The sequence below is a fragment of the Cetorhinus maximus genome, chromosome 7, assembly GCF_964194155.1.
Source record: "Cetorhinus maximus chromosome 7, sCetMax3.hap1.1, whole genome shotgun sequence".
NCBI classification, from domain to species: domain Eukaryota; kingdom Metazoa; phylum Chordata; class Chondrichthyes; order Lamniformes; family Cetorhinidae; genus Cetorhinus; species Cetorhinus maximus.
Genome location: NC_135885.1, coordinates 104,116,336 through 104,144,306, shown reverse-complemented (window position 1 = coordinate 104,144,306; position 27,971 = coordinate 104,116,336). Strand labels below are relative to the sequence as shown.

At 40.4% G+C, this 27,971-nt stretch overlaps 2 protein-coding genes across 4 annotated transcripts in view; one reads left to right on the top strand and one right to left on the bottom strand.

The window, feature by feature from the left end:
• abhd13 (abhydrolase domain containing 13) overlaps positions 1–18,081 on the bottom strand; it is a 43,783-nt gene extending 25,702 nt beyond the window's left edge. The window contains exon 1 of the mRNA XM_078545893.1: positions 17,962–18,081. The gene's annotated coding sequence lies outside the window, so the exon portion shown is untranslated. The remainder of the gene's footprint in view (positions 1–17,961) is intronic.
• Positions 18,082–18,208: 127 nt separating this feature from the next.
• lig4 (ligase IV, DNA, ATP-dependent) lies at positions 18,209–27,706 on the top strand. Of its 3 annotated transcripts, none has more exons than XM_078545890.1 (3): positions 18,209–18,353; positions 21,503–21,586; positions 22,729–27,706. In XM_078545890.1, exon 3 carries the CDS (start codon positions 22,759–22,761, stop codon positions 25,495–25,497), a length of 2,739 nt encoding a protein of 912 aa, XP_078402016.1. In that variant the 5' UTR covers positions 18,209–18,353; positions 21,503–21,586; positions 22,729–22,758; the 3' UTR covers positions 25,498–27,706. The 3 variants fall into 3 exon arrangements, with proteins under 3 accessions (XP_078402016.1, XP_078402015.1, XP_078402017.1); XM_078545889.1 differs by having other exon boundaries at positions 18,218–18,353; positions 21,482–21,586; XM_078545891.1 differs by lacking the exon at positions 21,503–21,586 and having other exon boundaries at positions 18,218–18,353.
• Positions 27,707–27,971: the final 265 nt, after the last annotated feature.

Genomic DNA, 27,971 nt, shown 5'->3' with positions numbered 1-27,971 from the left:
AATATCAATCCTACGCAATCTGCTCGACATACCTGAGCTACCTACAGGCCCATGGATTAAAGTTCATATTAACTTCATGCCCATTGGCGAGCACTTGTCTGGTGTCACTGATGACCACAGCAGAATTCCAGAAATAGAAGGATACGTCTACCTGAGTGAAAGCATTCATCCCAAAGCTTGACCAGATTTTTGCTTCGGAAACGGTAAGAAGCGAAAATGGACCCCCGTTCAACAGTGATGAGTTCAGTAAAGTCGTGAACAACCCAGGTTCCACTCACTGAATAATCACATCCCATTGGCCAAGAGCTAATGGAGAAGTCAAGGATAAAGTGATATGTACAATTTAAGCTGAGAGCAAGTCGTGGAAGCAGATGTATCACTTTCTTCATAATTAAAGTGACTCCTCACTCAACCACTGGAAAGCCTCCAGTTAGTTATCTTTGCACATCCTTGTGCACACGTCTTTCTGAGCGACACCACAAAGTCACATACATGAATGTGATCTAGAACAGAAGGACTACATGAAAGCAAATGTAGAGCGTAACATAAAATTCAGAGCTATGCCACTAAAGCTAGAACATAAAGTGCTTGTGAAACATAATGGTAATGTTGGAAAGAAAACAACCCCCTATGATATCCAGCCATTTGCTGTGGCCAACACAAAAGGATCAATGATCACTGCTAAGCACGGTTCACAAATCATCATACAAAATGCTTCATTCTTCAGAGCACTGAAAACACCATTCGCAAGCATTAAGAAAGATTCAGACATCAACATCTCAGGTGAGGAACAGGAGTTAAATGAGACAACACCTAATGTCATACATCAGTGTTCTACACGAGTGGAAATATGCTCCATGCTTAAGTGATTATTTTACGGAGAAAAATGTTTTCAGTTGAACATATCTTTCATCCCATTATATATTACTGAATTCAAAGTCTGCGCTTTGTTAAATTAATGCAAAAGGGCTGCATTGTAAAACTATAAGTTTACAAAGCAAATTTAACCCACCCTCAGATTAGCTTTAAACTTCAAATACTTAAATAATCATATAACCAAACCGGATATGAAGCACTGAACACAAAAAAATTCATGAACTCAGTTTGATAAATCAAATTATGCTCACATGGAAAAGCTTAATATTGCTAATATTTTCTTTTGTTGCATTTGCATGTGTGAATTTCATGCTATATTTAAGCAGAGCAAAGAAAAATAACTGCATGCAAAAAGTAATGTTTGCATACCTAATAGTGTCTGGCTTCAAATTAGTATTTTTCAAAAAAGGAAGAGGTGGAAAAGACCATTGACGTAATAAGATCAAGTGTTACTGGTGAAGGTGAATGTTCAAGTTATGTTTAAGCTTATTGTTTACATTGCTCACACTTTAGAAAACAAACCATTCAAAGACACTGTGGAAGTTGAAATATTTTATTGATTCAAAAATAATCAAACTTTCTTCTGGATTTATAACTTCATAAGATAATTTGAAAAGAAGATATGCCTCTCATTTACCAAGGGGAGGGATGCAGTGCATTACTCATTTGAAACTGCCATAATTGTTCGATGGAGCAGGCGCAATATACAGGTGCAGAATACAGGAATAAATGTTGATGTTACAACAGCAATCTGGAATGTAGTCGCAAGTGTTTTATCCAGAGTTTTACAGGTTGCTGTAGTGCTCCATACGTTTTGCATTGAATTGTCAGCTGAGATGAGGTATTTAAATCCTGGAATGTGGCTTAAGATCATAACCTTCTAACTAGAGCCCAGAATGCTAACATTGAACCAATCCAAATCTCCTATAGCTGGTAGGAATAATATTTGCAATTCTCTACACAGACTAATTGTAACCAGAAACAGGTAGCTTTAATGCTTACAAGCTTGAACTATTAAATCAAATACTAGAGTCTTTACTCCTAAGTACTATCTCATTTGGTGCTGGGCAACACCTCAGCCTGGCTATTAAAATGAAACTTGTGTTCTCTGTTAAAATGATTAACAATCCTATTCAAGTAGTATCTACAATTCAAAAATACTTTATTGGCTGTAAAGCACTTTGGGATGTCCTGAGGTCATGAAAGGCATGATATAAATGCAAATCTTTCATTTTGCTAGGCATATGTAATTTGTACCAAAGCTTTCAAGATACAATAAGTGAGGTCATTAGTTACCCTGAAGGGAGAGCATAGAATGTGAAATAATACAACAACTAAGTTCTGAATGTACAAGTGTATCATTATTAGTCTAAAGTAGAATGCATGGGTATTCAGCATCCCCAGCTGGTTAACTAGAGGATTACAATTTTTTTTTGTGGTATAAAGAGCAATAAATGCTACAATGCTATAAATGAGTGCAAAATTGAAACATTTAAAAATAACTTTTCTTTCTAGGCACGTTCACATTATGCATTTCTGTCTTTCTCGCCACAGATGCTGTCAGACCTGCTGAGTTTTTCTAGCATTTTTTGTTTTTGTTTCAGAATTCCAGCATTTGCAGTATTTTGCCTTTATTCACATTATGCATGTAGGTTTACACAGCTGGTTTACTGGTGTCCAATGACTCTACTGTAATTATTTTCAAATAATATCGTCTTAATTTTCCTTCGATTTTTATGCACAAGATATTTTCTTGGACTCAGCATCATCAGAAACTCCCATAGCCAGGCACCAAGAGCTACTAGAGTATACCATTACCTTCCCATTATCTAAGTAAATGAAATGTGACCTAGAAGTCAAGGAGTCCTCATATAGTCCTGGCACGATGACCCAGCTTACCACGATATATCATGTGCCACTGCATGGTCTATTCATTTTGGCAAGTAGATTGTACAGTATATACTAAGTAGATTAGACAGTATATACTATCAGGCTATGGCAAAGAATAATAACCAGCTATTTAACAATAACCAGGTCTACAGTCAGAAAAGTAAATTAATAACAATTACAAATTCTACTGATTTCCTAATAAAACAGACATTTTTCTTGCTAATTCTCATGCTAAAAACAATCTCACATGAATATGGATTTTTTTTTTAATGTTTTGGGAATATGGTGGTATTCTGTAAAGAGGTTATGTGTGTGTGTGTGTATGTATATGTGTGTCCATGATTAAACAAACTGGGGGAAGGTTAGTAAAGACAGCTTCTCTGCAGGAACTAAGAGATGAAAGATAGAGATGCTAGATGCATGCCTTTGTAATCAGAGGCTATGGTGAAGTGGGATTTTGAAGTAAATAGGTTGAGTTTTAAAAATTTTCCCTATGACATAAGTAGGGACTTTTTCGGCTGTTAAAGTTCAAAGGGGAATTTAGAAGTGACAAGAGTATACAACTTACAAAGGTTTCATAAGTAACCAAGGGAAGGTTATTACATTTTATTTGACCTGAAAGTCAAGGTAATAGGAAAACATGAAAAAATGTTATATTTTGGAAAAGTTGAGTTCAAAGAGTTCTTAGGACAATGGAATCTAAGATGAAAGGGGAAAAGGATATTTACAGAAAGATGTTGTGTTGACTGAGTGGCAGAGAGGTCCCAAGATCAGATCTGTGCTGGGAGAAGGTATGAAAGTTTTGAATTTGAAGCAGCCATCAAGTTTAAGCCAGAGAAGCTTTTGTTTTCAGAAAGCAGTCTGCTTCTGAGCCTTTCTTTTGGATTTCCACAGCAGAGTGGAAGAGAGTGAGAAGTTGTACGGTGTACCTTTGCTAAAATGACAGCAGTTTTTGCCTTGGTAACATTACTGGATTTTTATGGTTAAAAATCTATAAGGGAGCTATTGCCAAGTAGTTTACTTGTAGTGTTCTAAGCAAGTGGGTTTTTTGAGGGATGTTTTGTAAAACTGTTTTAGCTATATAGCTTTAATCTTGTGGGCTTAAGTTTATTTTCTTCTTGTCAATAAATCTTTTAATTTTAAAATCCTAAAAGTGTTACTGGGATTCTATGCTTCTGGGCTCAGTAGTTTTCCCCTCGTTTTCAAACTACAAAAAAGGTTATGATCAGTAAGACAAGTTTCCCTCTGGGATTTGGCTTGCTCAGCAAATAACATCAGCTGTGGTCATAACACTCTCAAATAAGGTTACTTCATTTTTATGTGGTGAAACTGAACAGAATCACTGATTTAGCCTGGTCTTTCTTTTGGCTTCAGGGTGTTAAAAAAATCTGATATGAACAAAGAGCATTTAAAAAACTGCTCTTGTAACAACTACATTGGGTTAACAGCCACTTTTAGTAGTAGAACTCTGTGTGTGTGTGTTTGTGGGATTTAATTGAATTGGAGACAGCTAGTCTGGAGGCTTTGACTCATCAAAAGAAGCTAGGTTTGAAATGTTAAATACAGAAACATGGTTGAAGTTTTAGGATGTGAGGTGAGGAGACTTACTTTTACTTTCATTCATGGGATGTGGGTGTCGCTGGCTAGGTCAGCATTTATTGCCCATCCCTAATTGCCCTTGAGAAGGTGGTGGTGAGCTGCCTTCTTGAACTGCTGCAGTCCATGTGGTGGTAGGTACACCCACAGTGCTGTCAGGGAGGGAGTTCCAAGATTTTGACCCAGCGACAGTGAAGGAACGGAGTGCAGTAAATGAGGATTCCAGTGCCTGGCCTGAAAGCAGCACATCCAAGCGCCAGGCCAAAGCAATCTCATAGCAGGCGGGCATGTAAAGGGGTTGTTTGGGGCGGTGGAAGTGGGGGGAGGCAGGAGCACTTTGAAATGTACCTTGCACTGGCCAGCATCTCGGTGGTGAATAGGTGTTGATGCTGGAACCAAGCCCTTGAACCCATAGTCACTCGCCAGTCATCAACAGAAATAGGACCTTTGGAGGCTCATGTTGCTCATGCCTCTTTCCACCTTCATGGATGTCAGTCCCTCCAGTACATCCTCTCATTATTGTATCTAATATTTCACACTCCACCTCTTCAACTAGAATATCTGCTTCATCCTTCTCCTTAGTAAAGACAGAGACAAAGTACTCATTGAGAACCCTGGCCACACCTTCAGCACAAGAACACAAGCTACCATATACATTTCTGATAGCCTTACCCTTTCCTCAGTTACTCCTTTGCTCTTAATGTACTGGTAAAACATCTTTGGGTTTTCTTTGATTTTACCTGGCAATATTTTTTCATATCCACTCTTTGCTTTCCTAATTAGCTTTTTTACTTCATCCCTGTACTTTCTATACTCCTCTAGGCTTTCTACAGTATTAAGATTTTTTGAGATTGTCATGAGCTTTCTTTTTCTCTAGATTTGGCAGTACCACCCTTTGTCTTTGTGGGAACATGTGTACACTGTGCCTGTAGAATCTCGCTTTTGAATTGGTCTCTCACTGATTTCCCTTCAAGTCACTGCAACCAATCCACTTTCTCAGATCACCTCCCAAATTCATAAATTTTGTCTTTCCCCAATTCAGAACTTTTACTCCTGTTCTATCTTTATACTTTTCCATAATTATATTAAATCTAACTGTGTTACTGTCACTAGCTCCAAAATGGTCACCTACTACTACTTCATCCACTTGTCCAGCTTCATTTCCTAAGACTAAATCTAGAATTGCATTCCCTCACATTGGGTTTGTTACGTGTTGGCTAAAAAAGTTCTCTTGAATGCAGTTCAAGAATTTTGAGCCCTCTGTGCCGATTACACTGTTCATATCCCAGTTGATATTAGGGTAGTTGAAGTCTCCAACTATCCCAGGAATTAATTTAGGGAACATTGGTTGCACTCCCTCTATGACAAGTCTATCTTTCCTTATGTAAGGAGACCAAAGCTGTACACAATAGTCCAGTTGTGGTTTCACCAAGACTCTATATAATTGCAGTAAGACATTGTTACTTCTATACTCAAATCATTTTGTAATAAAGGCCAACATATCATTGGCCCTCTTAATTGCTTGCCATACCTGCATGTTAACTTTCAGTGGTTCATGAACAAGGACACCCAAGTCCCAGCCTCCCAACCTTTAAGAAATACTCTATTTCTGTTTATCCTACCAATGTGGATAAACTCTCATTTCTTCACATTGTCTTCCATCTGCCAAATCTTAGCTCACCCGTGTAGCCTGTCTAAATCCCCTTGAAGAGTCTTTGCATCCTCCTCACAACTCATACTTCCACCTAGTCTTGTGTCATCTGCAAACTTGGAAATATTACATTTCATTTCCACATCCAAATCCAAATCATTGATATAAATTGCGAATAGCTGGGGCCCAAGCACTGATCTTTGTGGTACCCCACTAAAAATTACCAATTTATTCCTACTCTCTGCTTTCTGTATATTAAGCAGTTCTCAATCCATGCCAGTAAACTACCCCAATCCCATATGCTCTAATTTTGTTTATTAACCTCATGTGGGATATTATCAAAGGCTTCCTGCAAATCTAAATATACCACATCCACCAGTTCCCCTTATCTATTCTGCTAGTTACATCCTCAAAAAACTCCAACAGATTTGTTAAACATGATTTCCCTTTCATAAATTCATGTTGACTCTGCTCAATCCTACCATTATTTTCTAAGTGTCCTGTTATCACATCCTTTATTATTGATTCCAGCAATTTTCCCACTACCAATGTCAGGCTAACAGGTCTATAATTCCCCCTTTTGCTCTCTTCCTCCTTTCTTAAATAGTAGAGTTATAGTTGCCACTTTCCAATCTGCAGGAACCATTCCAGAGTCTATAGAATTTTTGAAAGATGACCACCAATGTATCTACTACCTCTGCAGCCACCTCTTTCAACACAGTGGGATGTATATCATCAGGAACAGGGGATTTATTTACTTTAAGTCCCATTAATTTCTCTAGTAATTTTTTTACTAATATCAATATCCTGCAGTTCCATATTTACACTAGACCCTTGATTCCCCATTGTTTCTGGGAGGTTTTAAGTATTTTCCTCGTGAAGACAGGCACAAAGTATTTGTTTAGTTTCTCTGCCAATTTCTTATTCTCCATTATAAATTCTCAGGACTCCACTTCTAATGGAACCATGTGTGTTTGTTTGTTTTTCATACCTATAGAAGCTTTTACAGTCCATTTTTCTGTTTCTCACTAGTTTACTGCCATAATCTTTTTCTTGGTCCTCCTTTGCAGAATTCTAAAATGCTCCCAATTCTCAGGCTTAGCACTTTTTTGGCAACTTTATATGCCTCTTCCTTTGATGTAATGCAATTCTTGATTTCTTTCGTTAGCTACATTGGAACATCTTCCTTGCTGGGTTTTTGTGCATTAAATAAATGTATTTTTGTTGTAAGCTATGCAACTGTTCTTTTAAATGCTAGCCATTGCCTGTCTATCATATCTTTCAACATACCTTCCCAATCTACCATAACCAATTTGCCCCTCATTTTGTCATAGTTTCCTTTTAGATTTAAGACCCTAGTCTCACATTGAACTACATCACTTTCAAACTTAATGTAAAATTCTATCATATTATGGTCACTCTTTCCTAAAGGCTCTCTTACAACAAAACTATTAACTAGCCCTTTTCCATTGCACAATACTAGATCGAATACTAGATTGTTCCCTCGTTGGTTCCTCAATATATTGCTCTAGAAAGCCATCTTGCATACATTCCAAGAATTCGCCCTCTACAACATTAGTACTAATTAGGATTACCAAATCTATATGTAGATTAAAACCCCCCATGATTTCTGTATTACCCATGTTACATGCACCTTTAATTTCTTGATTTATATTGTGATTTACATTACCACTGCTCATTGGCCTATAAACAACTCCCACCAATGTTTTCTGCCCCTTGCTGTTCCTTAGTTCCACCCAAACCAATTCTACACCTTGATCTTTAGAACTAAGATCATCTCTCACTACAGTGCCAATGCCCTCTTTATTTCACAGAGCTACCCCACCATCTTTTCCCAACTTCCTGTCTTTCCTGAGTGTCACATACCCTGGGATATTCAGGTCTCTGGTTTGCTTTCCTTGTAGTCACGTCTCTGTAATGGCTATCAGGTCATATGTATGAATTACTATTTGAGCTGACAATTCATCTGTTTTATTGTGAATGCCATGGGCATCCAAATATATACAGCCCTTAATTCAGTGTTTTTTTTTAAAACTGTTTTTGTAAACTCTGGCCCTATCTGTCAGTAAACTCTTAAGTTTAAAATCATTGTCCTTTCCTGCCGTACACTGACTATCATTACCTTTCTTGCTACCTTGACCTATTGCCTTGTCATTTCCCTTTAATTTATTTAATTTTCCTCCACATGATCCCTTCCCCAGCTCCCCCCCTCAAGTTAGTTTAAAGCCCTCTCTACTTCCCTGGTTATACAAGCTGCTAGAACACTGGTCCCAGCACGGTTCAAGTGTAGACCATCCCAGTGGTTCAGTTCCCACTTTCCCCAGTGCTAGTGCCAGTACCCCATGAATCAAAACCCATTTCTCCCACACCAATCTTTGAGCCACACATTCATCTCTCTAATCTTATTTTCCCCATGCCAATTTGCACGTGGCTCAGGTAATAATCAAGAGATTATTAGCTTTGAGGTTCTGCTTTTTAATTTAGTGCCAAGCCCCTCATACTCCCTATGCAGAACCTCTTTCCTAGTCTTATCTATGTCGTTGGTGCCTACATGGACCATGTCCACTGGAGAATGTTCCACAAGGCGGCAAGCGTAGCTTGGACCAATATGGGTTCACTATGTAAGTGGGCATAGTTAAAGGGGAAGTTGTTCAACGTGACAGGTTCAGCCAGCGAAGGAGGGTGGTGGGGGTTGAAGATTGGTTGGGCCTCTGTTCATGGAAGTGTAGATTGATTGGATGCCTACAAGTTGTTTGTAGGCACGCTCCTGAGCTCCTTGTCACATGTCATCTTAATTCTCCATCCCTCCCCCTTGCTGACCTCTAACACTGTTCCAATGAAGCTCAGCGTAAACCTGAGGAACAGTATTTCCTCTTCTGATTATGCACTTTATAGCCTCCAAGGCTCAACATTGAGATCGACAATTTCAGATCATAACCTTTGCCATCAATTCTTCTGACAGTAGCTGTTGATGATTCTGTTTTTCTCAATTATTCCCTCTCTAGACTCATCTTTTGTTTCTTTACTTGACCCATCTCTCACTTTACACCATCATCCCTTTTGTTATTTAATGGCTGCTACTTTGCACTCTATCACAGACCTTTCCTTTCATTCTCCTCAAATATCTCTGTCCTTGGTCAAAACCTGTCAGGTCTCCAACTTTTCCCAGTTTTGATGAAAGATCATGAGCCTGCAACGTTAACACTGTTTCTCTCTCAAAAGATGCTGCCTGACCCGCTGAGTATGTCAAGCGTTTCATTTTTATTTCAGATTTCCAGCATCTGCAATATTTTGTCTTTGACTTTCTTTCATAGCTCATTTTGGTGTACAGATGTCTGATCAGTTAAATACAGACCACCAGACACTCCTACAGAATTCTCATCAGTCTCAGCTTCTACATATATACAAGTTTCACACAGGTATTGTTAAAGTCTAGTATATTCTTCCATTTGATTTTACACCAGTTGCTGTTGAAAAAAGCTGTTGTTCCAAGATAGAAATTTAAGAAAATAACTCAAAATTCATGAAGCTGTTCCACTGTACAAAACCAACTTATGAAGCATAAGGTTTTTTTAAAAATCGTTCACGGGGTGTGGGCATCGCTGGCTGGGCTAGCATTTATTGCCTATCCCTAACTGCCCTTGAGAAGCTGGTGGTGAGATGCCTTCTTGAACCGCTGCAGTCCCTGTGGTGTAGGTACTGCACTGTTAGTGAGGGAGTTCCAGGGTTTTGACCCAGAGACAGTGAAGGAAAGGCGATATAGTTCCTAGTCAGGATAATGTGTGATTTGGAGGAGAACTTGCAGGTGGTGTTGTTCCCATGCTTCTACTGCCCTTGTCCTTCTGGGTGGTAGACATCAAGGGTTTGGAAGGTGCTGTCAAAGGAGCCTTGGCGAATTGCTGCAATGCATCTTGTAGATGGTACACACTGCTGCCACTGTGCGTCGGTGGAGGGAGCGAATGTTGAAGGTGGTAGATGGGATGCCAATCAAGCATGCTGCTTTGTCCTGGATGGTGTTGAGCTTCTTGAGTGTTGTTGGAGCTGCACTCATCTAGACAGGTGGAGATTATTCTTGACTTGTGCCTTGTAGATGGTGGACAGGTTTTGAGGAGTTGAAAAGTGAATTACTCTCCACAGAATTCCAGCCTCTGACCTGCTCTTATAGCCACAGTATTTATATGGCTGGTCCAGTTCTGTTTCTGGTCAATGGTAACCCCAGAATGTTGATAGCAAGGGATTCAGTGATGGTAATGCCATTGAGTATTATGGGGAGATGGTTAGATTCCCTCTTGTCATTGCTTGGCACTTGTGTGGTGCAAATGTTACTTGCCACTTGTCAGCCCAAGACCGAATATTGTTGAGGTCATGTTGCATTTGGGCATGGACTGCTTCAGTATCTGAATATTGTTCATGGATGATTGCACACCCCCATTTCTGACCTTATTATGGAAAGAAGGTTATTGATGAAGTAGCTGAAGTTGCGCCGCTAGGACTCTACCATGAGGAACTCCTGCAGAAGTGTCCCGGGGTTGAAGTGATTGACTTTCAACAACCGTAACCATTGTCCTTTGTGCTAGGTATTACTCCCACCAGTGGAGAGTTTTCCCCTTGATTCCAGTTTTGCTAGGGCCCCTTGATGTCACACTCAGACAAATATGGCCCTGATGTCAAGGGCAGTCACTCTCACCTCGGGAGTTCAGCTCTTTTGTGGCCCTTGTAGAGCCCAAACTGAACATCAGTAAGGAGGTTATTGCTTAGTAAGTGCTGCTTGATGGCACTGTCGACGACACCTTCCATCACTTTGCTGAAGATTGAAAATAAATTAATGCGGCAGTAATTAGCCGGGTTGTCCTGGTTTTTGTGGACAGGACATACCTGCACAATTTTCCACATTGCTGGGCAGATGCCAGTGACATACTTGGAACAGCTTGGCTAGGGGTACATGCTAGTTCTGGAGCCTAGGTCTTCAGTACTTAAAAACAGGACCTCTAGGGTTGTAATCTCAGGATTACTCCCTGTGCCACATGCCAGTGAGGCTAGAAATAGGAAGATAGTGCAGCTAAACACGTGGCTGAACAGATGGTGTAGGAGGGAGGGTTTCCGATATCTGGATCATTGGGATATCTTCCGGGGCAGGTGGGACCAGTACAAGAAGGACAGGTTGCATCTAAACTGGAGGGGCACCAATATCCTGGCTGCGAGGTTTGCTAGTGTCACTCGGGAGGGTTTAAACTAGTATGGCAGGGGGGTGGGAACCAGAGCAATAGGTCAGCAGGTGAAATAAATGACTGGGAACCAGTGAATATGGCCAGTACAACTAAGAGGAAGAGCAGGCAGGGAGAAATTACTGAACACAGTGGGAATGGGGGTCTGAAATGCATTTGTATAACAGGCAAGGCAGATGATCTTAGAGCTTGGATTATCACTTGGGACTATGATGCTATTGCTATTACAGAGACTTAGTTGAAGGATGGACAGGATTGGCAGATAAACGTTCCAGGATTTAGATGTTTCAGGCAGGATAGAGAGGGATGTAGAAGAGGTCGGGGAGTTGCACTGCTGGTTAAGGGGAATATCACAGCTGTACGACAGGAGGATACCTCGGTGGGCTCATGCAGCGAGGCAATATGAGTAGAGCTCCGGAATAGGAAGGGTGCAGTCACAATGTTGGGGGTTTACTATAGGCCTCCCAATTGCCGGCAGGAGATTGAGGAACAGTTATGTAGGCAGATTTTGGAAAGATGTAAAAGCAATAAGGTTGTTGTGGTGGGTGATTTTAACTTTCCCTATATTGACTGGGAATCACTTAGTGCTAGGGGATTGGATGGTGCAGAATTTGTAAGGGGCATCCAGGAGGGCTTCCTGAGACAATATGTAGATAGTCCAACTAGGGAAGGGGCAATACTGGACCTGGTATTAGGGAATGAACCCGGTCAGGTGGTCAAAGTTTCAGTAGGGGAGCATTTCGGGAAAAGTGACCATAATTCAGTAAGTTTCAAGGTACTGGTGGATGAGGATAACAGGAGTCCTCGGGTTAAGGTGCTTAATTGGGGGAAGGCTAATTATAACAATATTAGGCAGGAACTGAGGAATCTAGACTGGAGGCGAATGTTTGAGGGCAAATCAACAACTGGCATGTGGGGGGCTTTCAAACGTCAGTTGATAAGAATTCAGGACCAGCATGTTCCTGCTAGGATGAAGGATAAGCATGGAAAGTTTCAGGAACCATGGATAACGAAGGATATTGTGAGATTAGTCAAAAATAAAAGGGAAACATTCGTAAGGGCTAGAAGTTTGGGAACAGATGAAGCCTGTGGAGAGTATAAAGAAAGTAGGAAGAAACTTAAGCAAGGAGTCAGGAGGGCTAAAAGGGGCCATGAAAAGTCACTGGCAACCAGGATTAAGGAAAATCCCAAGGCCTTTTATACATATGTAAAAAACAAGAGGGTAGCCAGAGAAAGGATAGGCCCACTCAGGGACAGAGGTGGGAATCTGTGTGTGGAGCCAGAAGAAATGGGAGAGATACTAAATGATTACTTCTCATCAGTATTCACCAAAGAGAAGGGCTTAGCGGTCGATTTGTGGGAAGCGTGTGTAAGATAGCCTGGGTCATGTTAAGATCAAAAAAGAGGTGTTAGGCGTCTTGAAGAATATTAAGGTGGATAAGTCCCCAGGGCCAGATGGGATCTACCCCAGAGTACTGAGGGAGGCAAGGGAGGAGATTGCTGGGGCCTTGACAGAAATCTTTGTATCCTCACTGGCTATGGGTGAGGTCCCAGAGGACTGGAGAATGGCCAATGTTATTCCATTATTTAAGAAGGTAGCAGGGATAATCCAGGAAATTACAGGCCGGTGAGCCTTTCGTCAGTGCTAGGGAAATTATTGGAGAAGATTCTTCGTGACAGGATTTACTACCATTTGGAAGCAAATGGGTGTATTAGTGAGAGGCAGCATGGTTTTGTGAAGGGGAGGTCGTGTCTCACTAACTTGATCAAGTTTTTCGAGGAAGTGACAAAGATGATCGACGATGGAAGGGCAGTGGATGTTATATACATGGATTTCAGTAAGGCCTTTGACAAGGTCCCTCATGGCAGACTGGTACAGAAGGTAAAGTCGCACGGGATCAGAGGTGAGCTGGCAAGATGGATACAGAATTGGCTTGGTCATAGAAGACAGAGGGTAGCAGTGGAAGGATGCTTTTCTGAATGGAGAGCTGTGACTAGTAGAGTTCCGCAGGGATCAGTGCTGGGACCTTTGCTGTTTGTAGTATACGTAAACGATTTGGAGGAAAATGTAACTGGGCTAATTAGTAAATTTGCAGACGACACTAAGGTTGGAGGAGTTGCAGATAGCGAAGAGGACTGTCAAAGGATACAAAGGGATCGGTTGGAGACTTGGGCAGAGAAATGGCAGATGGAGTTTAATCCGGACAAATGTGAGGTAATGCATTTTGAAAGGTCTAATACAGGCGGGAATTATACAGTAAATGGCAGAACCCTTAAGTGCATCGACGGGCAGAAGGATCTGGGTGTACAGATCCACAGGTCACTGAAAGTGGCAACGCAGGTGGATAAGGTAGTCAGGAAGGCATATGGCACGCTTGCCTTCATCGGCAGGGGTACTGAGTATAAAAGCTGGGAAGTCATGCTGCAGCTGTATAGAAACCTTGGTTAGGCCACACTTGGAATATTGCGTGGAATATTCTGGTCGCCACATTACCAGAAGGATATAGAGGCGTTGGAGAGGGTGCAGAGGAGGTTTACCAGGATGCTGCCTGGTCTGGAGGTTATTAGCTATGAGGAGCAGTTGGAGAAATTCGGATTGTTCTCACTAGAGCGACGGAGATTGAGGGGCGACTTGATAGAAGTTTACAAAATTATGAGTGGCATGGACAGAGTAGATAGTCAGAAGCTTTTTCCCAGGGTGGAAGAGTCAATTACGAGGGGACATAGATTTAAGGTGAGAGGAGAAAACTATAGAGGAGATGTGTGGGGCAAGTTTTTTACGCAGAGGGTAGTGAGTGTCTGGAATTCGCTGCCAGAGGAGGTGGTGTTTAAGAGGCAGCTTGACAATACATGAATAGGATGAGAACAGAGGGATACGGATCCCAGAAGTGCAAAATGTTTTAGTTGACGGGCAAAATGATCGGCGCAGGCTTGGAGGGCCGAAAGGCCTGTTCCTGTGCTGTACTTTTCTTTGTTCTTTGTACTATTGCCGGAATATTGTCAGAGCCTATAGCCTTTGCAGTATCCAGTGCCTTCAGCTGTTTCTTGATATCACGTGGAGTGAATCGAATTGGCTGAAGACTGGCATTTGTAATGCTGGGGACTTCTGGAGGAGGCCAAGATGGATCATGCACAGGGCACTTTTGACTGAAGATTGTTCCAGATGCTTCAGCCCTGTATTTTCCACTGATGTGCTGGGCTCCCCATCATTGACGGTGGGGATATTTATGGAGCCTCCTCCTCCTTATAGTTGTTTAATTGTCCACCACCATTAACAACTGTGGCCGGACTGCAGAGCTAGATCTGAGCCATTGGTTATGGGATCAGTTAGCTCTGTCTATCGCATGCTCCTTCTGCTGTTTGGCATGTAAGTGGTCCTGTATTGTAGCTTCATCAGGTTGACACCTCATTTTTAGCTATGCCTAGTGCTGCTCCTGGGTATGCCCTCCTGCACTCTTCATTGATCCACCGGTTTGATCATAATGGTAGAGTGGGGGATATACCAGGCCACGAGGTTACAGATTGTGTTCGAGTACAATTCTGCTGCTACCGATGGCCCACGGCGCTTCACGGATGCCCAGTTTTGAGTTGCTAGATCTGTTCAAAATCTATCCCATTTAGTACAGTGGCAGTGCCACACAACAAAATGGAGGGGATCCTCAATGTGAAGTTTTATTACTACAGTTGAAAATGGCTTTATCACTGAAAATAAACATTTTTAACAAGGGTTAAAAATGTCATCCATCTATGAATTTCTTACTTTTAAATCGCTGTAAATGACAAAATTACAATGAAGCATTTAAGAGTTTCATTGGTGTAGACTTGTCAGTTTCTTTGCAAATTAAATATTTCTTAACATGGAAAATGTTTAAGATGTGCACAATAATGCCCATGTGCCAAAGAACAGAAATGCAATTTGAAGAGCCTTCCCAAACAAACACAAGCAGCAAAATCTCTCAATTTTGACATAGAAGCCTGGCCAGTTTTGTGTGTGGGAGCCTGATTCTGGTGGACCAGCGTAACAGATCACAAAAAACAGGAACACAAGTGGTTTTGGGTGTAACATGCGTTTAAAATTCCGTGATCTGTTGCGTCAATTGGGTCGATTCCACCTGAATTTCACCGATATAACTCAACAAGCTGGTGTTTATATACCACAAGGTACCCAAACAGCATTCTGAATTGTGGAGGGATGCAGAAATAATTTCTGTAGACTGCATTTCAACTTATATAAGTAGTATTAACATTGCATTTCTTAATGTCATTTTCTACAAAATACAAACATGGATATTATATTTAACTTAAAACTTCCAAACATTATTTAATGGAGACAGCAATGTTACCTGCACACTATCCATTCACAGATTCTTACATATATCTTACTGGTCATGATACCAACTGTCTCCTTACACAGCCTAAATGAAATGTCAAAACGTATTTTCTGTATAAAAACACAGTTAAACACTTATTGGATAGAGACAGGTAGAGTTTTCTACAAGTGAATGCTATTCTTCTGGGATCATTTTAATGCATAGTTTGCATTCCCATTAGTACAAATGAAGCATAGCAACATAAGAGAAGTACGCCACTCAGCCCGTCAAGCCTGCTCTGCCATTCAATATGATCAAAGCTGATTATCCGCTTCAATGCCCTTTTCCCGCACTATCCCCATATCCCTTTATGTCATTGGTATTTAGAAATCTGTCAATCACTCCTTTAAACATGCTCAATGATTGATTTTCTATAGCCCTTTGGGCTGGAATATTCCAAAGATTCACAACCCTCTGAGTGAAACAAATTCCCTTCCTCTCGGTCCTAAGTGGCTTCCCCCTTATTTTGAAATTGTGTCCCCTGGTGCAAGACTCCAACCAGGGCAAACATCTTATCTGCATCTACCCTGTGTATCCCTTTAAGTATTTTGCAGGTTTCAATGAGATCACCTTTCATTCTCCGAAACTCTAGAGAATACATGCCCAGTTTCCCCAATCTCTCTTCACAGGACAGTCCCACTATCCCAGGAACAAGTCTGGTGAACCTTTGTTGCATTCCCTCTATGGCAATAACATCCTTCCTAAGCTAAGGAGACCAAACTACACACAGTACCCGAGATGCAGTGTAACCAAGGTTCTATACAATTGAAGCAGGACTTCGCTACTCCTGTACTCAAATCCACTTGTGATAAAGGCTAACATTCCATTAGCTTTTCTAATTGCCTGTTGCACCTGCATGTTGGCTTCCAGTGACCTATTGACAAGGATACCCAGGTCCCTTTGTACATCTACACTTCCTAATCTCTTACCACTTAAGAAATACTCTGCATATCTGTTCCTCCTACCAAAGTGGATAACCTCACATTTTTGCACATTATATTCCATTTGTCATGTTCTTGTCCACTCACAACGTCTGTCCAAATTCCTTTGAGACCGCTTTGCATCTTCCTCACAACACAATCCCACCTAGCTTTGTGTCATCTATGAACTTGGAAATATTACATTTGGTCCCCACATCCAAATCATTGATATTTGTGAGCAGCTGGGGCCCAAGTACTGATCCTTGCAGTACACTACTGGTTACAGCCTGACAATGCAAGAATGACCCCTTTATTCCTACTCTGTTTTCTGCCTTTTAAACCATCCTTAATCCTTACCAGTATATTACCTCCTATACCCATATGCTTTAATTTTGCTAACCAACCTCCTGTGGGGACTTTATCAAAAGCCTTCTGAAAATCCAAGTATACTATGTCCACTGACTCCCTTTTACCAACTGTTAGCAATATCCTCACAAAACTCCAACAGATTCGGCATACATGACTTCCCATTCATAAATCCATGTTGAATATGCCCAACCAGATGACTGTTATCTAAGTGTCCATTTATCACTTGCTTTATCAGATTCTAGCATTTTCCCTACTACTGATATAAGGCTAGCAGGTCTGTAGTCCCCCATTTTCTCTTTCCCTCCTTTCTTAAATAGTGGAGTCACATTTGCTACTTTCCAATCTGCAGGAACCGCTCCAGAATCTATAGAATTTTGGAAGATGATCACTTGTCTTGTAAAAAGACACTAAACTTATCCTAACACTATAGCCTTCATCTTATTTTCTTCAAAATATATTTTACTAGACTGTGTGGTCGACCTTCTCAACACCGGAGTGTCAACAAACCTTCAGTGTTCACATTAGGCCAATACATAGCATCTGTCCCACCTCTGGAAGTTTTTTTAGGAGATACACAAACTACATTTTCGAAGAATTGGACGCCTACACTATTTCTTCCAATGAAAACACGCTTTGCATGTCAACAAAGCAATTCTAGAACGGCATGGTGATCCAAAACCGCTTCTGTGAACTGAGTATAAACTTAATTCACAACAATTCCATGATGACTCTGACACGTACTCACCCCCGCCAAGCAGCAGCCCTAAACTGACATTTTGAAATTTATCCAATTAAAATTCACTAGGAGTGGGATTGGCTGAACTAAAGACAAGGCAGCGCTGACTCAGGATGTCAGCTTCACTCCTGGGGGTTACCTTCCCGGCTCAGTTCCGCTGCAATTTGCTGACCGAGTCCTTACTGAGGAAACACAAACCCATCTCCAACGGAGGAAGGTGCCGGGAAAGGACGAATCCTGGGGCTTCTCCCCGATTTCCTCTCCTCCCTCCCCCCCCCCTCAGTTTAAAAAAAAAAATCCAACCAACCTTCATAACGATCAGGCAGAATCCGCACCGATTCACTCACACACCGACTCCATCTTTACAGGGAGATAGAACAGGCCGGAAGTGACAACTACAGCGGCGCCACAAGCTTCCGCTCTCCCAGAATCCGGCGCGGAGCCAGCAGGGGCTCAGAAAGCGGCGGCGCGGTGCTGGTGGACGGGTGAGAGTGCGGCGGCGCGGTGCCGGTCGGCGGGTGAGAGTGCGGCGGCGCGGTGCCGGTGGGCGGGTGAGAGTGCGGCGGCGCGGTGCCGGTGGGCGGGTGAGAGTGCGGCGGCGCGGTGCCGGTCGGCGGGTGAGAGTGCGGCGGCGCGGTGCCGGTGGGTCGGAGTGCGGCGGCGCGGAGCTGAGCCGAGGCTGTTCCATTTCCTGAAAAGGTGAGCTTTCCCTCTCAGGATGTCCCACTACTGCTCCCCTCCCCCCGGGTCTAATGGTGTCAGTACCAGGGGAGATGTTATTGGTGATGCCGATGGTCGGTTATTTCCAAAGATTTGTTTATAACCTGCAGCCACTGGCACTTAGTCGAGATGGCAATGGTCCCCTTCCTCATGAAGGATCTGCCCAAAAACAAAAATACCTGGAAAAACTCAGCAGGTCTGACAGCATCTGCGGCGAGGGATACAGTTAACGTTTCGAGGATCTGCCCATGTAGTTTCATTAACTGCTCCATTACTGCCTGTCACAATAGGCCCCAGTGAACTCACTCGACTGCTGGTAGTTCTGAACAAGCCTGGACGTTTCAGTCATCCCTATCCTTTTCTGTGACTAGTCACTTTTGACAATTCTGGCACTTCCTCGGTTTTGTTCAGCTTCTTGTTCCATATATATTTATGCAGAGCTGATGAGAGTCAGTCCTTTCCATTCTTGATAAAAGCAAAATACTGTGGATGCTGGAAATCTAGAACAAAAACAAAAATACCTGGAAAAACTCAGCAGGTCTGACAGCATCTGCGGAGAGGAATATAGTTAACGTTTCAAGTCCAAATGACTCTTCATCAGAACTAAGGAAAAATAGAAAAGAGGTGAAATATAAGCTGGTTTAAGTGGGGGTGGGACAGGTAGAGCTGGATAGAGGTCCATTCTTGAACTGTGCCCATGCCACGGCAGTTGTATTTTTAGATCTTGAGTATACATGTGGTTTCTTGTCTTTGCTTCCTGGATACTCCCATCCTATTATGGCTGTGAGTAACTTGTATTCGTCATTTTGTCACACATTCCAGTGCTTAGATGCATATAAGAATGTGGGGAGAACCATGCCTCCATAAGCTTTTGCCCTCATTTTTACTAAGGTATTGTGAGCCTTCTATAATCCAGTTTAATCTCCCAAAGGCAACAGAAGCAAGTCCAATCCTTGTTTTGACATCTCCTTCACAAGCCCCACTTATTGACACAAATGGACCAAGTATTCACACCCATCCAACTTCCCAAATGACACAACTTTTGTCGTCTTTGTATTAATCGGTAATCCAAACTTTTTACTGTCCCTCTACACATCCGTTAATCACTGCATGCAGCTTTTAGATAAAAACAGAACATTGCGGATGCTGGAAAGCTGAAACAAAAACAGAAAATACTGGAAAAAACACTAAAGAGTCATACGAACTCGAAACGTTAACTCTTTCTCTCTCCACAGATGCTGCCAGACCTGCTGAGTTCTTCTAGCATTTTCTGCTTTTATGCTGGTGTTAGATGTTGCTATAACATCAAAATCATCAACAAATCTGAGATTTTTAGAAATCTTGCATATATGGAAACTCCAATATCATCATCTAGTGCAAGATTCATTATTGCTTCCAATTATACATTAAATATATCAGGCAACAGAGTATATCCTTGCATCACTCCAACTGTTGATCTGTTGGACCAACCGCTTAATACTGTGGCTACAAGAGAAGCTCAGAGTTTGGGAATTCTGCTGTGAGTAACTCACCTCCTGACTCCCCAAAGTATGTCCACTATCTACAGGGCACAAGGCAGGGGTATATGATGTAATATCCTCCGCTTGCCTGGTTGAAGCTTGACATCAACCAGGACAAACAGCTAGCATCTTCACCTTAAACACTAACTCCCTCCACCACCAGTGCAGTAGTGTACTGGCTATAAGATGGACTGCAGCAACTCGCCAAGCCTCCTCCAACAGCACCTTCTAAACCTGCCAACCCTATCAGCTAGAAGGATAAGGGCAGCAAATGCATGAGAACACCACCACTGGCAAATTCTCCTCCAAGTCACACATCATCCTGAAATAAAAACATTGCTGGAAATGTTCAGCAGGTCAGTTGTGTAAATGCACTCTTGAAATCTTGCATCATGCGGTCCCCAAATCCACCACTTCTGACTGAAAGGATTCAACCTCGAGTTTACAACACCTAGCATGCACTTGGCTGTACTTATAACTTTTTTATGATTGACAAGAAAGTCTGGGCATTTATAGTATGCCAGAACTTGATGTTTGTATGTCCCATTCACTCCAATGGAAAATCTTCCCAAGGAGGCCAATTTTTAGCACAGATTTTTTTTTTCTATATGAAACCTCAACAGAAGGCATTAGCTTTTCATGTTTTCCTGAGATAACTTTAAAAGCTAAATCCCATATACTATACTTGAGCCAGTACAGCTGGCAATGTACCATAAGAGCCAAACAGCTAAGAAAAAAACCTGACAAGTGGTGAAAGAATGGACAAGTTTTTTCTATCTCTAGTGAATTCTGAATAGATACAGAGAGTGATTGATTATTGGGATTGTGTTCAGAGGCAAGGAGCTCATGGAACAAGTTTGAATTGGAAGAAAAACTGATACTCTCTCCCCTTCATTCCTACAAGTGCGCCACTTAAAAAGCACAAAGATTTTATTATATATAGTTGACCCCTCCACATGGTGTAAAGTAGCAGTGGTTAACTAAATATGAATTGAAGAGCAATAATTGTTGCTGCTTTTTATGAGCTAAAAATAAGCATGTATTTTGTGACTCATGGTATTGGTTCTTTAAAATGAAGTATCGTTTCTGATTTTAATACCTCGGCTGAGGCAAAATTGACTTCAGACGACAAATTTCAAATATTTATTTTTAAAGTACTTTACACCAATGTGGTATAAAGCCTGTTGTTGCAGTTTATGGTCTTACAAAACAGTCAATATGATTTGATTAACTAAAAAGGCAGTGGAAGCAGAGTCTTTGACTATTTTTAAGGCAGAGGTAGATAGATTCTTGATAAGCAAGAGGGTGAAAGGCTATCAGGGATAGGCGGGAGGTTACAATCAGATCAGCCGTGATCTTATTGAATGGTGCAGCAGGCTTGAGGGACCGAGTGATCAACTTCTGCTCCTAATTTGTATGTTTATTTGCAATAGCATACATGTGTTGCATCTACTTGTCTCATCCAAAATCTGATACGCATGCATGACAGAATGTAATTTTTTGCAGATTTTTTAAGTTTACTGCAATCACATGCTTCTAATGTTTGACAGTTTTGTGTCAGATAGTTCATTTCTGTTTTTCCTATAGAGTATTCTCCTACTCCTTCAGGTACCATTCCTCTAAGAGGGTGTTGGTGACTGTTGAACTTCCATTGGATTGGTCCACGATGAAACTTGGAAAACTACCACAGTGGTTTGTTGTTGCCTTTCTATAGATTATCAGCTTTTTAACTTAAGATTTCATTGATGTCCAAATGGGCCTGGGCATTTATCTGGTTTTTAGCCTCTCTGAGGTGATTACATGGCCCTGGGTGGATAAGGAGTGTATGTATTACACAAGTCATTACAACAGCATGGAACAGACCAGTTGGCCTTTTCCTGGCCCAATGTGTTTCTTATGTGACCTGCTAAAGCAATATAACAGAATGTTGAATAAAACAATTAGAAATAAAGCATTACTATGGGTATTTGTGGAACAAAATCAAATATATTGTTCAATGCTATTATGCAAATAACTTAATGCCCTAAATTAAAACGTGTTGAACAATATCACGTATGTTTTAGACCATTGACTCAATATTAAAAAACAGTTCAAGGCGGGAAAATGTCTGAGAGGAGAGACAATAAACAGACAGGTCACAGAGAGGGAGTTAACTGATTTTATGTTGCAAACTAAAAGAAAGTTGTTATAGATATAAAATTTACTGTGACGAAGAAAAAGCAGAAAACATATGAAATAGCGGCAGAAGTAGGCCATTTGGCCCCTTGAGCCTGCTCCATGAGCCATTAAGAAAGGACAAAAAGTTAAGAACATAGAAATAGGAAAAAGAAAGGAAAGAAACTATAAAAATGCAGCAAAACTGTAAAACAAAAACAAAATTGATGATAAAGTACAGTTGGTTCACCAATCCTGGAAATAGCAAAACACCATGGCACCGATTCCTCACCAGCTCTGTGTTCTAATGGCCAATATCTATATATTATACAAACATTTCTGTTTTGTATTTCGTTTCCAGCATTGCTTAAAGCAAATTAGCATAAAGAAAATTTCCCTTAAGTGCATTAGTGATGCTATTGGAATCTGCAGCTGTTAGTACAGCTACAGGCATGAATGTGTGACAGGGAATTTTATAATAGGGAAAATCCTATTCGATTGTCACCGAGAGCCAGGAAAACCATGATGCCCAAATAGGGTCCATGACACATCTAAGAAATGTTATATGTATAAAATACATTTGCATTTAAAACCTGACTGGGTAAATTAGATGTTTTTGTGCATATTCACTCTGACTTCAAAGACTAGCATTTTCAATCCCTTGTCTTTTCAATTGGCAGATTGCATCTTTGCACTATTACGGATTCATCATGTCTGCAGCATCTGTATCAGATAGTTCACTGATAAAGACTGTGGCCACTAAAGTCCCTTTTTGTGACCTGTGTTTAACATTGGAAAACATACAGAAGACTAAGTCCAGGCCTGATAAAAATAAATATTTCAAAGACTTCCTGGATTCATGGAGAAATTTCCATAACACCATTCATGAGAATGATTTAAACACCACTGATTCCTTCTACCCAGCACTGCGTCTGATCCTTCCTCAGCTTGAGAGGGAGAGAATGGCATATGGAATAAAAGAGACAATGCTTGCAAAGCTTTACATTGAAGTTCTTGGTTTGCCGAAAGATGGAAAAGATGCTCTTAAACTCCTGAACTACAGAGCTCCAACCAACTCACATAGAGAGGCAGGTGACTTTGCTGTGATTGCATATTTTGTTCTGAAACAGAGGTGTCCAAATAAAGGCACACTAACTGTTCAAGGCGTAAATGAACACTTGGACTCTATTGCACTTAATAATGCTGCCAAGAGGAAAGATTTGATCAAGAAGAGCCTATTGCAATTAGTATGTCAGACTTCAGCATTGGAACAAAAGTGGCTTATTCGTATGATCTTGAAAGACATGAAATTAGGCATTAGTCAACAAACTATATTTCAGTTATTCCATGCAGATGCGTCAGAACTTCACAGCGTAACGACAGACCTAGAGAAAGTTTGTAGACAACTTCATGATCCCACTGTGTCCCTCAGTGATGTCTCCATCACGATGTTTTCTCCTTTTAAGCCTATGCTTGCTGCAATTGCCAATATAAAACACATTGAAAAGTTAATGCACAACCAGAGTTTCTACTTAGAAACTAAACTGGATGGAGAGCGTATCCAGCTTCACAAGGATGGAGATGTTTACAAGTATTTTTCTCGTAATGGATATGATTATAGTCAGCAGTTTGGCGGTGCTTCATTGCAAGGGTCTCTCACACCATTCATTCACAATGCCTTCAAGAGCACGTTGCAGAACTGCATTCTGGATGGAGAGATGATGGCCTATAACCCAATCACCCAAGCCTTTATGCAGAAGGGAAACAAGTTTGACATCAAAAGAATGGTGGATGATTCAGAATTGCAAACCTGTTTCTGTGTCTTTGATGTGCTAATGGTAAACAACCAGAAGCTGGCAAATGAAACTCTCAGGAAAAGACATGAAACCCTTCAAACTCTCTTCACGTCAGTGCCAGGACGCATTCAGATTGTGGAAAAAATGGAAATAAAAACAAAAAAGGATGTGGCCGATGCCCTAAATGTAGCTATAGATCAAAGGGAAGAAGGAATTATGGTGAAGGATCCTTTGTCTGTTTATAAACCAGACAAACGTGGTGAAGGCTGGTTGAAAATTAAGCCAGAATATATTGACGGTTTGATGGATGAGCTTGACATCTTAATTGTTGGTGGTTACTTTGGTAAAGGCCATCGTGGTGGAATGGTATCTCATTTCTTATGTGCTGTTGCAGAGCCTGCTTCACCTGCTGAGAAACCATCAGTCTTCCACTCACTTTGCCGTGTAGGTTCTGGATACACAATGAAGGAGCTGTATGAACTTGGACTGAAACTGGCTAATCACTGGAAACCTTACTGCAGAAGAGATCCTCCACCAAACATTCTATGTGGCACTGAAAAACCAGAGGTCTATATTGAACCGTGTAATTCTGTTATTCTTCAAGTCAAGGCAGCTGAAATTGTGAGCAGTGATATGTATAAAACAGGTTGCACCTTGCGTTTTCCACGAATTGAAAAGATCAGAGATGATAAGGATTGGTACGACTGTATGACATTGCACGATTTGGATCAACTATACAATAAAGCATCTGGGAAACTTGCATCTAAACATGTTGACCTAAGTGATGAGGAACCAGATAAGAAAAAACGTAAGAATCCTACAAAGGCCAAAAAGTTAATTGGCATTGCAGAACAGTTTAAGGCCCAAGATCTATCGAGTGTTGACAAAGTTTCTAATATTTTTGACGATGTTGAATTTTGTGTCTTGAATGGTCTTCACGACCACCCCAAAGCTGAGTTGGAGAAGGGAATAGCTAAATGTGGAGGGTTGGTCATACAGAACCCCGGGCCGGACACATATTGTGTTATTGTTGGCACAGTTAATGTCCGTGTCAAAAATCTTGTTGCCGCTAATGAACATGATGTGGTGAAAGCTGACTGGTTGCTGGAGTGTTTACAAAAGAAACATTTTATACCTTGGCAACCTCAGTATATGATTCATATGTCACCTTTAACAGAAAAACATTTTGCCCAGGAATATGATTGCTATGGAGACAACTATTATGCTGATACTGATAAAAGTCATCTCCAGGAGGTGTTCAAAAGAATGAGTAAACCAGAACAAAATTTACCCTTTAAAACTATTGCTGACCTAGAACAGCGTTACTTATGGGACGTATCCTCTCTAAGTATGTTCAGACACTGCATTGTTTATATAGATTTCTACGCTAGAATTGGTGACTCTAGTACGCAGATACATGGCACAAGTTTAGATTTGAGGATTTTAGAGTTACGGTTTCATGGGGCACAATGTGTCACAAATTTGAAAGAAGGTGTCTCCCATGTTGTCATTGGTAATGATGTACAACGTCTCTCAGAACTAAAATTGCGAAGGATGACATTTAAAAGGAAATTCAAAATTGTGTTGGAATCATGGATAACTGATTCAGTAAAAGCAGGCAGTCTGCAAGATGAAAAATATTATCTGCTGTAGAAGAATCAATGAAATATGAGTAAGACTTGGGCAATTCTTAACGTGGGCAATGTAGAGTTTATAAGTAAACTTGTTCGATTCCACATCCTGCAAAGCACTTCAATTGAAGATCAAAATGTGTCTGAAGCTGTGCAATCCTTCACAAAGAAATTACAATCTTGTTTTGTTTTTATTTATTTTTCTGCCTGGACACAAAGCAATACGTGATCCAGAAGCAGTATTCCAGATGGTGATTGATTATACAGTTTCCTTTTTTGAGTTTAACTTTTCAGTTTACCCTCTAAAAAGGGTGAGTTTCTTGATGTGGGCAAAATAGAACAATAATTTTAACATCAATGCACAATATTGCGAATGCTGGAAATCTGAAATAAAATAGAACAAAATGCTGGAAAAACTCAGCAGATCAGGCAACATCTGTGGAGAGAAACAGTAAATGTTTCAGGTCAAGTGACCTTTCATCAGGAGTTCAGGTGAAAGGTCAATTGATCTGAAACATTAACTCTGTTACTCTGTTTTTCTCCACAGATGCTGGCTGACCTGCTGAGTTTTTTCCAGCATTTTTTATACTTTTGTAGTTATCATCAACAATGCTTAATTTTCTAAATTTAAACCAAGGCTTTAAAAACCATATTGAAACAGGAAGGATCAGCACTAGAAGTGATTGTAATATCAAAACATTGTATTTAATAATTGTGGAACTAATGTTCTCCTTTTTAAATTGACATCCTTTACAGATAACATGTAATAATACTTAAGTCACAAATCAGATAAAGAAACCATCTTACCAGCCATAACCTGCATTAAATAATCTAAACCTGTCATTATTGTTTAGCTTGTCAGTAGCAAAAGGAAGTATTCACTGTTTGGCTATATATAATGTGACTGTTTCGACTGGTATTTTGTGTCGAATTACAAATCATTACTGTCTTGTGTATTGGAAGTGACACTTAATGAAGCAAGAAGATTGGTTTAAGCTGGTGATGTATACCACAAACTTATAACAACTATGCACTGTACTCCGTTATCAAGCAAATCAAACCACGGGCTTTAAACAACATCCTGGACTAAGAGTACAAAAGAGATGAATTTACTTGTTACCTAAAGAGAAAAAGGGCCAAACAAAAAAGTATGGCATTCCATGACTGATCAGACTGAGGGAAGAAAAATAAATTACATCAGAGACCAAACAGTGAGACAGCGGAGGGGGAAATGTGGTTTTACATAAAACTGCCTCATTCTTCTGCAAAGTGATTTTAGCATGGAATCCATAAAGAAGAATCCTTCCTAACTCTTTAGAGGGAATTCTCAAGCATGATAAGAGAATCACTTTTTATGATCTCAAAGTGAGCTGCTGAGATATTAGCAATTATAGTGTGGGTGCTGGTTTCAGACTGCTTTCAACATGTATAGAACTGTCTAAATGAGCCAGTTCTTCGTAGACCATGAATTTATTTATTTACACAGTTAAATACCATCGGAGCCTTTGAATTATTGAATACTGCAGGGGAGCTGTTAAACCTAATAAATAGTAGCACATCAAGCAAGGCTTCCTTGGTTTTGCTTCAAAGCTAAATTTTATTGTAATATGTATGTGTTTTTTGTGCCAAATACTTTATTATTATTCATACATTGATCTTCATTTTTTAAGTACACCATGTTCCTTACTGTGTTGTACAGATACATAAATTGAAAGTGATCCATGGTGGAGCAGATGACACAGTTCAAATTATGACAAGTCAGAGTCAGTTAATAATGGTTGAAGTAAGGAAATGTACCACATGATTTGAATAAAATTTGTCTGATTCTCACATACTGTTTGCATGTTATGTTATTAAAATTTTAGATGTTAAAGTTATTTTATTCTATGGCTTAGAAGATTAATTTCTCCTAACAATGAGTTAACTCATTTCCATCAGTGATTTTACAAATAAGTCAACGGGAAAATAGATTTTTTTAAGAAAAGTAATGGAGGGTCCCTGTTTTTGCTTCAAAACTAAACTGTAATTATACATTAAGATGTATATTTTCAGTATTTATAGCAATGGTAAAATGAAATTATCTTGGAAGAATTTTAGATTTGTACACAGGCTGGTGTCTATATGTACATGTGCTGATTGTCAGTAGATATTCTTATCCATGTTAATAGCATTAATAACTTGTATTTTGAAAAATAATTTAATAAAGAACCTGATTAAATGTGGAACATTAACTTCTACAAGCTTTGGCAGTTATTTGATGCATTAATATACACCAATAACACAATACCAAACATTCCCTTCTCTAAGAAAGAAGACAGTCAGACCTCAAACACGTGGAGGTCTCTTTTCTTACAGCAGGGAGGAGCAAAGTTCTAGAGATGGGAACCAGATAGACCTTACAACCAGAGAGGAAGCCACAGATGATTACACAGAAATGCAAGCTCCCATACCCAAAATTCCAAGCCACTTATGCAAAGAAATTTGAAACTCTCCCAT

Excerpts from the sequence above, each read along its gene's own strand:
- lig4 (XM_078545890.1), top strand. The coding sequence starts at position 22,759 with ATGTCTGCAGCATCTGTATCAGATAGTTCACTGATAAAGACTGTGGCC.